Source organism: Silurus meridionalis, chromosome 3 (assembly GCF_014805685.1).
Source record: "Silurus meridionalis isolate SWU-2019-XX chromosome 3, ASM1480568v1, whole genome shotgun sequence".
NCBI classification, from domain to species: Eukaryota; Metazoa; Chordata; class Actinopteri; order Siluriformes; family Siluridae; genus Silurus; species Silurus meridionalis.
Window position 1 is genome coordinate 26,089,490 of NC_060886.1, and position 11,824 is coordinate 26,101,313.

At 36.4% G+C, this 11,824-nt stretch overlaps 1 protein-coding gene across 1 annotated transcript; it reads right to left on the reverse strand.

Annotated features, from left to right (window-relative positions):
• Positions 1-435: 435 nt before the first annotated feature.
• On the reverse strand, positions 436-8,894 carry med4 (mediator complex subunit 4). Its single transcript, XM_046845062.1, has 7 exons — positions 8,776-8,894; positions 8,273-8,339; positions 4,759-4,929; positions 2,981-3,038; positions 2,559-2,645; positions 2,134-2,265; positions 436-1,108 (listed from the first exon to the last, which is right to left on the reverse strand). The coding sequence occupies exons 1-7, from the start codon at positions 8,841-8,843 to the stop codon at positions 933-935; spliced, it is 759 nt and encodes a 252-aa protein (XP_046701018.1). The 5' UTR covers positions 8,844-8,894; the 3' UTR covers positions 436-932.
• Between the last annotated feature and the right edge of the window lie 2,930 nt (positions 8,895-11,824).

Below are 11,824 nucleotides of genomic sequence, written 5' to 3' on the forward strand. Positions count from 1 at the left end.
ATTCAAATGATGTAGTCATTAATTATACCAAGCCCAACATAACATATATCAAGCACACACAGACACAGACACTGCAAACAAAAGACTTTATGATGATTATGACTGTTTCTTCATCTTGTAATTTCTGTAGAGGATACACCATGACAACTTCTATTGGTGCATCATCATCATGTGATACAAATTTGTTGGTCAAAATTAACCAAACTTGAAATTTTGGCTTAAATCTAAACCTTCATCACACAGTTTGCATTTCAAATCACGACTATACGCATACATTCAATAAAAGTCAAATGAGTGAAACGTGTAGTTTGACTGTGGTATAAAACCACAAACAATGTCAATACCAAATTATTATTTTTTTACCATATTAAAGTGAAATTTAAATAGAAAAGGCTCTCTGCTTATCACACTCTAAACATACCAAACAGACAGATATTTTATCAAATAATCTTTATTTACAAGGTCTGAAACCCAAACATTTATACAGCTCTATTTACACAACTGCTGAGTTGCAGTAAAGGTTTGCAGCATCTCTACAAGAGCCTACATTATACTGAAATACAAGTCCATCAAACTAAGCCAATCTTCACATCCACGCTTTCAAGCAAACAGAATTTTGACAAAAAAAGTGGGAGATAATTCCAGAGGTACTCAAAAGTGGTGCTTTTTGTGTATAGTAACAAGAAGTAAAATAAAAATCTACAGCTGATGCGTATAAAACCAGCTGCAAATTACATTTGTTGTATTGTTTTAGCTTGGTACTATGAGATGTTTTCAGATGGCTGAGGTCAGGATGGTTTAAGCGGAGTGGAAATAATAATAATAACAACTGTAAAAATGTCTTCAGTTATGGTTATGAAGCCTGATTACACCAAGTCCTTTTGGAGAATTTTGTATTTATTTTGCCCCTCACTCATGCATGCATGCCTTTCTCAGTCTGAATCACTGCTGCTACTGGACGAGTCTGTGCTCATGGCCTCCACGTCATCCTCGTTCTCCTTATTATGCCCTGGCAACTCCAAGCCGAGGTCGTTACCGTGGTGAGGTGGTGGAGGCATCGCCATAGCAACGTCTGCAGACTGCCATGGGTACTGAGGGGCCAGTACATCTTGGGAGGGAAATAAGAAAGAACCATCACTGTCAACATTAAGCTTAAAAAGGGAGGAAGTTCAACAACACAGGAATGGAATTGAAGAATTTAAATTAAACGAGCGCCGGTATGTGACAGCAAGTATCAGTCAACGCATGAGCTGCTTTGCCTCAATGTCTATTCTCAAATAAAATACAAAAAACAATTATTACATTTTTCTTAAATATACATGGCACAATTATTGGCATCATGAACATTCAATAGGAGTAAATATATATGTATGTAGTCTAACAGCCAAATCTAAAGACTACTGATGCCACTTTTGAATTAACATTTTTTAAAATCTACCTTTCCATACATCTCCATACAAATCAAAATCTCCCACTGATATAAGAGCGATTATTGATTTGCTACAGAATCTCAAGGTCACATAACAGCCCCAAGTATAAAAGAAATCTTAAAGGTAAGTAAAGCAAATATCTGCTGATGCCCGTACACAACAAACGTTACATAGTTACTCCTGAGTAGACGGAATATAGGCTCATTCTTATATAATCTCTCATCAATATTTATGATATGCAAATAATTCATGTTTAACTGTTTTTAGTAAAATTATAATTAATTTGATACATGTTTCATTAGCCAGTGATGAGATATGTCTATAAATAAGACCCAGCAAAAGCCTAATGTCTGTGCAGCTCAGGCTCCTACACTATAGAAAGCAACAGAAATCATTACTTGTTGACTAGTTGTAGTAAAAAAAAAAAAAAAGAAAAAAAAATGAATATACAGTCAATGTAGAATGGTGTGATTTTCATGAAATTTGATCTACATATTCTTCGCATTCCAGCCTTGTGTTGGTTCATTACCACAATTTTTTTAAAGCTTGGCTCACTGCAACTATTAAGGCATGCCATGTTTGTTACATGTTTCTTCCTCAGTATACAAGCATATTAATTAAAAATAAACACTTCCCTGAACTAACGATTAAAAAGTGTATCAGATTGTATACATGCATTCTTTGGAAAAAAGAACACACAAACCTGGTAATCTCCCAGCAGCCAGTGCATCACCAGGCAGGTGGCCATTTACACCATTGGTGGGCAGGTTACACATATGCCCAAGCATTCCACTACGCATCTCAAGGTCAGTGGGATACGGCCTCCGTGGATCACCTTTACACACACACACACACACACACACACACACACACACACACACACACACGAAAAATGCACATTCATCTGAATCCAAGTCAGTGGATACAATCTGAGCAAAAGAGACTCTCTGATAGAACACAATGAGAGAATGCATTTTCAATGAATTGTTCATGTAAGAAATAAATGTGGCTAACAAAAAAAATCTGAAAACTGATATTAGGCGCATCATTTATAAATGAAGCTAAAGTGTGCTTTTTATTTTATAGCAATGAAAAACTGGATGACAGAAAATTGGAGAAAAAACAAACCTGGGACCCAATTCAGAGGAGCACACACTGCGTTACTGGCACTTATCCTGTGTGCGTACTTTATAATTTCCTCCGAAGAGACGCTGCCTGGAAGAAAACATTACATGGAAAATAAACTCCACAAGTACTAAGCGACAAGGTGGCTGAAACTACATGTGAGAAGAAAAAAAAAAAATGAGATAATATCACTCAAGAGATCAACTTTAAGATCTCTTAACACCATAGGGGCATTAACAGGATCCTTCAAGCTGCATTTTGTTATCGATATTTAATTAGATGTGGCTTCATTGTGTGCGGAAAAAAAAAAAAAAAAAAAGACGGATGCAGTTTGTGTAAATCTCTGATACAGGATGTAGGTAGTGAAGTCAAGGGTGTGTGAAATAAAGTTTGGTGTGCCCTGGCCTCAGACAAGCATGCAATACCTTTTCTCGCCTTCTCAATAGATTTGAGTTTCTCTTTGGCTTGGTATACAGCAGTGGCCTGTAAAATAAATAAATACATAAATAAATAAATACATAAAGAGAGCAAGAATAAAAGGGAGTAAGACAGAAACAGGCTTCAGGGTGAAGGGCAACTTACTGCAATTTTTTTCACTAATATTTTTTCTACCATTTAATAGAGTAGGCATCTCTGCAGGCCAAACTAACATGCCATCCTGCTTGGACAAGGAAAAAGAGAAATTGATTTTGCATCAATCAATATTGCTTGTGTGCAGATGGTTAGAGAGATACAGTTTAAATGGGAGGCACAGATGAGCCTAGCAACAGGCGGGGAAAAATGTTACAAGCACTTGCTATGCCGTGGAGGATTCTAGCCTTGCTGAATAACCAATATGTCCGGTTTTGCTACAAAGCTTTATGTAGTACATACACACACTCATCGTCCACTTATTGGGAACACTTGTACACCTGCGCATTTATGCACCTGGATATTTAAATGTACTGAATGACCAGTTTATCCTATAGATTTTTTTTTCATCCCTGACATCACAGCCAGATTAATTCATTTGACAGATGAGAGGTTTCCACATACAGTCATGCCTTATATTATTAACAAAACCCAATACCCTTCAACAATGGAAAACATTTGTGAAACTATAAATATGACAAAGAAGATCCAGGACTGGTGATTAGCTACAACTTTGTATTGGACATTAATGGGACGACTTTTTATGTTTTTGGTGTTCTATTGTGTATAAAATATGGATTTAGGAGATTCGCAAATCATTGCATTTTGTTTTTATTTAAATTTTTACACAGCATCCCAAATGTTTCAATTTGGGGTTTAATATTATATACACACAATATTGATAGAACAGACTACATTAGATTTAGCGACCCATAGTCGGTGCTTGAACACAGGGCATAAATGACAGCACTTAAGATGAATATCCTCCTGTTGCTCTTCCTTTTATTCTTCTGAATCTCTCAGTTCTCCTGCTTGTTGTTTCTAAAGCTCATAGTTTAACCTTTTTCTGACAAGCATCTCCAGTTCTCTCCTTATTTCTTTTTATTTCATTCATTTATTTTTTTTACAGTGAAATTAGTCGCACTTTATGTTTGACCGTCCAATAGTATGAAATAGTGCTGGAAAAATTAACTTTTCCTATCTAAACACCATAATATACTACTAGTTAAGAAGCAACTTTTGTATATGCTAAGATAATAGTGGCTTTAAGTATGATACAACAAAACAGCAATACATATTGTAATCTGTTAGATGACTATCATTTGTAGCTTCATTAAAAGTACCAGAACATTAGCCTGTGCTAACATTATAATGAATGTTTAGCTTTTACAAATCTGTATCTAGTACATTTTTCATGCACAATTCATTCTTCTAATGTTATTAGCACCATGTTTACATTTATGGTTATAAAAAAAAGGCTTAAACTTAAGTACTACTTTTACTGTTGGTTAAATGGTTTACTGAAATGGTTAAATGGTGCAATTTTATTGTGAGATAGTGTTGATATTCATTGAATGCAAACAGCATCATGATGATCTAGAAAATCTTTAAAAGATAAATAAACAAATCAAATCAAATCAATAAATAAATAAATAGATTATCTCCTGTAAGAGCATGTTAAACCATCCTGCTACATTGGGACAGCAGATCCCACAACATGTAATATAACAACTTGTCATTGTATGGTTTGACCTCTTTATATTCTAGTTCTAGTTCACATAAACAAGCTCACCAGGATGTGCTCCGCCTCTTTGAGCTGCTTCTGCAGCAGCTGGATGTCACCATCCCTCTTGTCTACCTCTTTCTCCAGCTTCTGCATCTCCTCATGGGTCCTGCCCTGTCTCAAGGCTGTCCGCATCAGCTCCTGGAACTCTTTGTCCCTCTGCACCAGCAACTCCAGCAACTGCTCACACAAACGACAAACATATGCATCTGTGTTGGGCTTTAGATTTAGATCAACGCCGCTGATCTCACAGAGCCATTTGCCCTTACTGGTATTTCAGCAAAGGCAGGCTTGTGCACTTCACACCTAAGCCTTCAGTGATACAGTGGGGCAAAAAAGTATTTAGTCAGCCACCAATTGTGCAAGTTCTCCCACTTAAAAAGATGAGAGAGGCCTGTAATTTTCATCATAGGAACAATTCAACTATGAGAGACAAAATGAGGAAAAAAAAAATCCCGAAAATCACAAAGTCTGAAAGAATTTATTTGCAAATTATGGTGGAAAATAAGTATTTGGTCACCTACAAAAAAGAAAGATTTCACAGACCAGTAACTTATTCTTTAAGAAGATCCTCTGTCCTCCACTTGTTACCTGTATTAATGGAACCTGTTTGAACTCGTTATCAGTATAAAAGACACCTGTCCACAACCTCAAACAGTCAGACTCTAAACTCCACAAAGGCCAAGACCAAAGAGCTGTCAAAGCACACCAGAATCAAAATTGTAGACCTGCACCAGGCTGGGAAGACTGAATCTGCAATAGGTAAACAGCTTGGTGTGAAGAAATCAACTGTGGGAGCAATTATTAGAAAATGGAAGACATACAAGACCACTGATAATCTCCCTCAATCTGGGGCTCCACGCAAGATCTCACCCCATGGGGTCAAAATGATCACAAGAACGGTAATCAAAATCCCAGAACCACACTGGGGGACTAAGTGAATGACCTGCAGAGAGCTGGGACCAAAGTAAAAAAGGCTACCATCAGTAACACACTTCATTGCCAGGGACTCAAATCCTGCAGTGCCAGACGTGTCCCCCTGCTTAAGACAGTACACGTCCGGGCCCGTCTGTTTGCTAGAGAGCATTTGGATGATCCAGAAAAGGATTGGGAGAAGGTCATATGGTCAGATGAAACCAAAATAGAACTTTGTGGTAAAAACTCAACTTGTGTTTGGAGGAGAAAGAATGCTGAGTTGCATCCAAAGAACACCATACCTACTGTGAAGCATGGGGGTGGAAACATCATGCTTTGGGGCTGTTTTTCTGCCAAGGGACCAGGACGACTGATCCATGTAAAGGAAAGAATGAATAGGGCCATGTATCGTGAGATTTTGAGTGAAAACCTCCTTCCATCAGCAAGGGAATTGAAAATGAAACATGGCTGGGTCTTTCAGCATGACAATGATCCCAAACACACCGCCCGGGCAACGAAGGAGTGGCTTCATAAGAAGCATTTCAAGGTCCTGGAGTGGCCAGTCTCCAGATCTCAACCCTATAGAGAATCTTTGGAGGAAGTTGAAAATCTGTGTTGCCCAGCAACAGCCCCAAAACATCCCTGCTCTAGAGGAGATCTGCATGGAGGAATGGGTCAAACTACCAGCAACAGTGTGTAAAAACCTTGTGGAGACTTACAGAAAACGTTTGATCTCGGTCATTGCCAACAAAGGGTATATAACAAAGTATTGAGATGAACTTTTGATTTTGACCAAATACTTATTTACCACCATAATTTGCAAATAATTTTTTTTTAAATCAGAATGTGATTTTCTGGATTTTTTTTTCCTCATTTTGTCTCTCATAGTTGAAGTGTACCCATGATGAAAATTACAGGCCTCGCTCATCTTTTAAAGTGGGAGAACTTGCACAATTGGTGGCTGACTAAATACTTTTTTTTCCCCCACTGTATCTTAAATAAAACAATTAATTTCTTTTCATGGATTTTTGGTTTCATGCATTTTGGTTTGATTTAATTTCACCATGTGAAAATTGTATAGTTTAGTGAAGTGTTATTGTATAAACTGTTCTGGATCTGTTGTGACTCACGAGGTTGCACAATCAGCTCGCCCGTGACCGTGATGGATTCAATTAAAATGGTGCCAACAAACACTAAATCTAAAAGCTGCAAATTACAGCAGCAGTAAATTATCACATTTTTAGTCACTGTTGTGGTTTTCAGCTAATGATTATGCATTTGTACACCAGAGCATTTTTTTTTTTAATTAAGCCTGTTAGCTTGCTGCGGTTCTTCATTTTATTCTTTTCTCAGCATTCGTCTACTACAACAGATCCAACATGATTTACTGCAGCTTTACTACGTTCAAATGCTTGTTTTCAATGTCTGAATATTTAATTTATGTGCATATCATTAAATTATTATACAAGATTATGTTATATATTCTAGATGCTTAGATCCTCACACCTGAACAAATTTAATTTTTTAAACAAAAGTGGTCAAAACTATGTTGGATTATATTTAATATAGATTTCTTTAAGCATGGTGTCAACTTGCCATTTGCAAAATACAATACGAATGTTGATTTACACAAATTGCTTCACCTTGCATACTCATGTTATTTATTTATTTTTTTTACAGAAAGAAGCATCCAAGCATGAGTAAATTTGTTCAAATTTATGCACTGAACAACAAGCAGCTACTATAAGCTTTAAAATTTCTATAAGCTTTAAAATTTCTAAATTAAAGACAGTTAAACTTAATATGAGGCTTTTGCAATTTTTAAGTAAATTTTTATACATAAATAACCAGAATTAGGGTTTTATATAGTTCTAATGAGCAAAACATTAATTTAAAAAGATCATATTTTTTACTTGAGTCATCAAAAGATTATTTCCCCAATATATTATCAAAATAAGTTGCTCGATAGCAGCGCTATTTGAAATTAAAACAACTTGTGCAAATTCTACAGGAAAGAACATGCAAAAGAATAAATGGTTCCTCATGCTGTCACACCTCACATGAACAGTCCATCTTGTGAGTATGCCTGGGACCTTATCACTTTCTTTTCCTCTTGTCAGTAATTGTAAAATGGAGAAGAAGAAAAAAAAAAACAGCTTTTAATCAATACAAGTATAACTTGTACAGATTGCACAGCGCAGCCCATTCAAACCATGCGCTCTCTTACCAGCCAATCAAAGGAGGTAGAAATGCTGCGGTTATTGTATGCTTGCTGGGTGGCCCTGGTGACTCAAAATCTAATTGGTTAAAGCAACAACTTCAACACAACAGGCACCAGAACTGCTGATTCTGAAGGCCTCATGGCTGAAATATGATTGGATCAAAACTCTACCTTTCCTGACACTACAGGAAGCAGCACAAGCAAGAGAAACACTATGAAATGAAGAGAATTGACTATTGGGTATCATTTAATATATATATCTCATTTTATTTTAGATTCTAATAGTGTTCATGGCAGGAGAGAAGGTCCACTGGGACCTGACGGCCCACCACTGCTTTTCAGTATAATATATATTTATAGAGAATATATATTTAAAGTGAAGAATACCTGAGTGTCCTCTCCAGGCTGGGGAAGCTTCTGGTTTCGAGACAATGCAAGCATCTCTATCAGCTCTCTGCAGAAACAAAAAGTCATCATCTTTCAGCCAGAGAAGCAAAATTAAATCTTTTTTTTTCTGGTTCTAACATCAGATTTCAGACTTTCTGGTGAAAGCTGCCCACATCGACACATTATAATTAGAATAAACCGTTCAGAATGTTAATAAACACCTATGAGTAGTTTTAGTAATAACGTTCTTCCCTGCTGCCTATGAACTGCATTATGATTGGCTTATCATTTCATACTGGCCAATCAGCGGTGAGAATTAGAAATTAATAACCAATCGTTACCTTTTTTCGGCGTACATATAAAGCTAAGTTAGCACAACTAGCCATATTATGTAAACTTCCGTTCGTTAGATGTGATACATTAAACTTTCTCCAGAACGTTTAACACTGCTGTACAATAAGAATAACAATATAATAAAATCAGAAATCAGCCATAAATCCAACCTGGATAGCACTTCTATATCATTTAGTACAGACAACAGCTTTTCTTTAGTAGATTTGTCGGCCGCCATGTTGAATTTCCTTTCTTCTTCTGTAATGTTTTATGGAGGTTACGGTGCGCTACCGCCATCTACCGAGTTATTATGATATGCGTTACAGTATATTATATTATATTATATTATATTATATTATATTATATTATATTATATTATATTATATTATATTATATTATATTATATTATACACCAATTGTCCACTTTATTATAAACACATTTACTACTTATTTATGCAGTTATCTCGTCATCCAATCATTCTGTGAAAACAAAAAAAAATGTAAATATTCATCATGTGAACAGTCATAAAGAAAATGTGTCCAAAACAATTGTTCTTGTTGAGTTAGTATTTCAGAAACTGCTGATTTCCTGGAACACACACAACAACAGAGGATCTCCATTGATTTAAATGTAAGTAACTATGTACTCACTCTACATAGTTACAAGCAAGAGATGCAGATTCTCTGTTAGATTCAATGCAGATTCTCTGTTAAGAAATAGCCATTAACCCAGTAACCAAAATGAATGTGTATGTTTCATTGTTGTAGAACTGTAGAATCAGTCACATTCAATAGAACGTGTTTAAAGATCCAGCTAAATGTGGCTTAATATAGACTCCAAATACAAATTAAATGGCTTCTGTGTGCATTTTAAAGCCTCCAGCACAGAAGCATTAGTAAGAATCACAGCTCACCTGGGAAGCAGGTGATGACTGTGACTGCAGCATATGCAAGGAATATCCTGCTGATGGTGAAGCCAAAGAAATCTGTTCTCCTGGACAATGTCTGCTTGTATGCTGAAAAACAACCTGTATACACAAAAAGACCAATTTCCTCACAGACATGTCTTTATTATCTCCACGGTTGTCTTGAAGTGCATTGAATAGCTGCTCATGGCTCACTTCCAATACATAATGTTTATTGTGTCGGTGTTTAGACTCACTTTTTTAGTCAGTACCTTTGTTAAAACCTTTTTACATATGTATAAGCACAGATCTGAATGGTTTATGGGTACACAGTGTTTGGATGTATTGAAATGTTTAGATGCTGTTTGGACTCTTAAGATTTAATTTGATATGATTCAGTTCAGCATTTTTTTTTAACTGATTCCTTCAAAGTTTCAGTGTTGACTGTAAAAAATATGATAGTGATAAAATTTAATTAAAAGATAACACCTTATGTTAGCCAAACTACATTTTATTATACTGTACAAATCTGTATATCTACAGAGTGGTCCATAAGACCCTGTATTTGTGAAAAATTGATAACAATATGCAACATATTGATTATTTATTATAAAAGAAACAAATTGTACAAAAGTTCAGTAGACACTATGGCATCCACTGAAGAATATTTTCATGATGGTGTCATAATCTAAGCATACTGTACCGTTCCTTCTTCTCCCCTGAGTTAATCATTTCCTGTCTCTCCTAGGCCCTCCTTTCAGACGGCGTATTGGTGTGTCTAAAAGTATGGTCTCTTAACATCTTGTAATAAGTGAAGAAGGCAAACAGGATTCTTTACTTGGCCTGTTTAGCAACATGACCTGTAACATCACTCAGACGTTTCTTCATCCCATTAGATTCCTCAGCAGCCGAGTCTCATTGGGGTTATATTACATACCAATTTGCTTGATTCAATTCAATTAAATGTATTTTTATTTGTATAGCTCTTTTAACAATGAACATTGTCTCAAAACGGCTTTACACAGATAATGTGGTGATGAAAAATGAATATGTTCTTTATTAGTAAGTTTGTCCCTGATGAGCGAGCCAGTGGCGACTGTGGCAAGGAAGAAACCTTGAGAGGAACCAGACTCAAGAGGGAACCCATCTTCATCTGGTTTGCACCGAATGTCCATTTATTGCAGATGTTGCGGGGTACAGTGATGGTGATCAGAAGCGAACTGTAGTCCTGAGTCAATGTAGCAGACTGTTGACATTAACTACAGTCCAATCCATCCTCAACGTTCCTGTTCTTACTCAGGAATTTCATGGAACCACCCAAGGCATTGATGAGAAACCATCCCCAGCTGCACAGAGTGGCCTCTTGATCACCCCATCTAGTTTATTCACCATCTAGTGAGTATTTACTGTGCTTATTGACTTGTTCTGTTCGTTACTGTTTTACTTACACTCTATTGTTATATGCTAATTGTAGCATTTTGATTCAACACTGCATTTGTCTTTGAATGAAAGTGAAATCATCTTGAAAATTGAAAATGAAAACATTATACAGTGCCTTGCGAAAGTATTCGGCCCCCTTGAACTTTGCGACCTTTTGCCACATTTAAGGCTTCAAACATAAAGATATAAAACTGTAATTTTTTGTGAAGAATCAACAACAAGTGGGACACAATCATGAAGTGAAACGAAATTTATTGGATATTTCAAACTTTTTTAACAAATAAAAAACAGAAAAATTGGGCGTGCAAAATTATTCAGCCCCCTTAAGTTAATACTTTGTAGCGCCACCTTTTGCTGCGATTACAGCTGTAAGTCGCTTGGGGTATGTCTCTATCAGTTTTGCACATCAAGAGACTGAAATTTTTGCCCATTCCTCCTTGCAAAACAGCTCGAGCTCAGTGAGGTTGGATGGAGAGCATTTGTGAACAGCAGTTTTCAGTTCTTTCCACAGATTCTCGATTGGATTCAGGTCTGGACTTTGACTTGGCCATTCTAACACCTGGATATGTTTATTTGTGAACCATTCCATTGTAGATTTTGCTTTATGTTTTGGATCATTGTCTTGTTGGAAGACAAATCTCCGTCCCAGTCTCAGGTCTTTTCCAGAATTATCCTGTATTTGGCTCCATCCATCTTCCCATCAATTTTAACCATCTTCCCTGTCCCTGCTGAAAAAAACAAAATGCCCAAACCATGATGCTGCCACCACCATGTTTGACAGTGGGGATGGTGTGTTCAGGGTGATAAGCTGTGTTACTTTTAAGCCAAACATAACGTTTTGCATTGTTGCCAAAAAGTTTGATTTTGGTTTCAT